The sequence below is a fragment of the Anneissia japonica genome, unplaced genomic scaffold (genome assembly GCF_011630105.1).
Source record: "Anneissia japonica isolate Jap-2015-1 unplaced genomic scaffold, ASM1163010v1 scaffold287593_len981703_cov172, whole genome shotgun sequence".
NCBI lineage: Eukaryota > Metazoa > Echinodermata > Crinoidea > Comatulida > Comatulidae > Anneissia > Anneissia japonica.
Window position 1 is genome coordinate 306904 of NW_022726550.1, and position 2213 is coordinate 309116.

General features: G+C 28.6%; 1 protein-coding gene across 1 annotated transcript in view; it reads right to left on the reverse strand.

The window, feature by feature from the left end:
* Positions 1 to 312: 312 nt before the first annotated feature.
* LOC117113246 (neuronal acetylcholine receptor subunit alpha-6-like) overlaps positions 313 to 2213 on the reverse strand; it is a 4255-nt gene continuing 2354 nt past the window's right edge. The window contains exons 3-4 of the mRNA XM_033256541.1: positions 1200 to 1244; positions 313 to 426 (exon numbers count right to left, since the gene is read on the reverse strand). Coding sequence (XP_033112432.1) covers positions 313 to 426; positions 1200 to 1244 — 159 coding nt within the window. The remainder of the gene's footprint in view (positions 427 to 1199; positions 1245 to 2213) is intronic.

Genomic DNA, 2213 nt, shown 5'->3' on the forward strand with positions numbered 1-2213 from the left:
GTGGTAGTAGTAGTAGTTACGTAGTAGTAGTAGTAGCAGCAGAAGCGACAACTTTGTTAATTGTAAATGTCTTATTGTTTATATGTCAGTATGAGGTTAAATAATATCTACTGCAACCACCACCACCACTACCGCTACTACTACTACTATACTACTACTACTACTACCACCGTACTACTACTACTACTACCGTACTACTACTACTACTACTACTACTACTACTACTACTACTACAAGTATTAATACTATTTCAATAATATCATACTTTAGTTTACAGTCACACATTGACGAATTTGACCAAAATACAAACACTCACTCATTGTTGTAGATGAGATGTGGCCACCAGATTTGAGTAAGTTTTACAACAAACAATGTTGTTTCATTAAACTCAAGCGGATCCCAACTAAGTCTGGGATCTGTCCAAATCTGTTAAAAATCACACCCATAATATAAACAAAAAGTCCATTGAAAACGAAATATAATCGTATAGTATCCTACATAAGAGCATTTAATTAATAATTAGAAAATTGAAATATTGTTATTGTCAATTAGCATCATATACCTTGACAATAAAACATTATAGTACATTAAATGTACTGAGTATTCGGTACATTTCCACGTCAGGTAGGGCCAAAATTACACCTATACATGTTTCTCCTGACGCAAATCCAGTTTGGATTCCATCACGACAATAACAATTACTACCAAATATCATTGTTGATACATACATATTTTAAAATGATATACTCAATTTTTACTTTTTTATGGTAATCGTCAACATGTGTAATATATATAATAGGAACAGCCGAATTAATCAGGTAAACTACGGTATATAAAATATAATACTGTAGCAATTTAACTATTAACTATAAATTATTACACACGTGTAGTTAGGCTTTATCATGTGCGTCTAATACCAGTATGGACTGCCATGCGAAAACCTCTCTAATAAACTGCTACCTGTGTTACATTTTATGATAAGTATTATGTTATTGCCATGATATTTATGGAAATAGACAAATCTCATTCATGCATTGGTAAACACTGTCATGAATGTATCTACATTAAGTATGAATAACGTCATTTTGTTGAATGGTATGCTCAACTCCAATTACTTTATTATATACGTTATTGAGTAATGGAGTGTCTGCTGTAACAACTATCGCCTGTAGCAAATAATGCTTATTGGGTTTTCTTACCTGGTAAATCCACGAAACACCACTAAATACCTGGTGACGTTCATTCTAAACAAGTATACACAATGCAACTGATTAGAATACAGTATTATTATTATTATTATTATTATTATTATTATTATTATTATTATTATTATTATTATTATTATTATTATTATTGTTATTGTTATTATTATTATCATTATTATTATTATTAACAATATTATTATTATTATTATTATTATTATTATTATTATTAACAATATTAATTTTATGACTGGCGTGCACGTGTATTGCGTTTGGTAGGTTACCAGATTATAACGTGTTCAACATGATTATGGAATAGTCAGTAAAAATTATATATTTAATTTAAAATACAATGGTTTATAGATGTGCATTGAGTTCAAGTACACATAGCATGAATGTCACTCCGAAAACTGACAAGGCCATTTTATTCAAATACATTTCGCTTCTATTTAAGTTTCATCATGAATAATACATAATACAAAAGACACAAACTATATGCAATACAAATTACAATGTAAGTATATCCGCAACAAAGAACGTTTCAAAGCAATATGTCCTCCTTTTTAATAGACATTAACAGCATATAGGCCTAAATAGTCTGATTGAATTCAGTTGTAATTTTACTTAAATTCTAATTAATATCTATCCTAATGAGGCAATTATTTAATCAGAGCAAAGTAACGAGAACGTATTATTGATAATGAACAGTGCTGGGATAAGAGTAACAAATGTAGGCTCAAGTTATCAATGTGAGCAAAAAATAAATTTAAATACCGGAAATAAAAATTAAGATGACATTGTACATTTTTTTTAGAGTGACATTCATACTAATTGTTTATATCAAGTTGTATAATGTACAAATACATTTATTAACTTGATTATGCGCTATGCAAGTCTCCAACTATATTTACATTAGAATGAACAATAAACACTGCTTTAAAAACACATTAACATAATATGTATTATACAACCGTATGAAGTACTGTTGACTACAACATATATATATATATA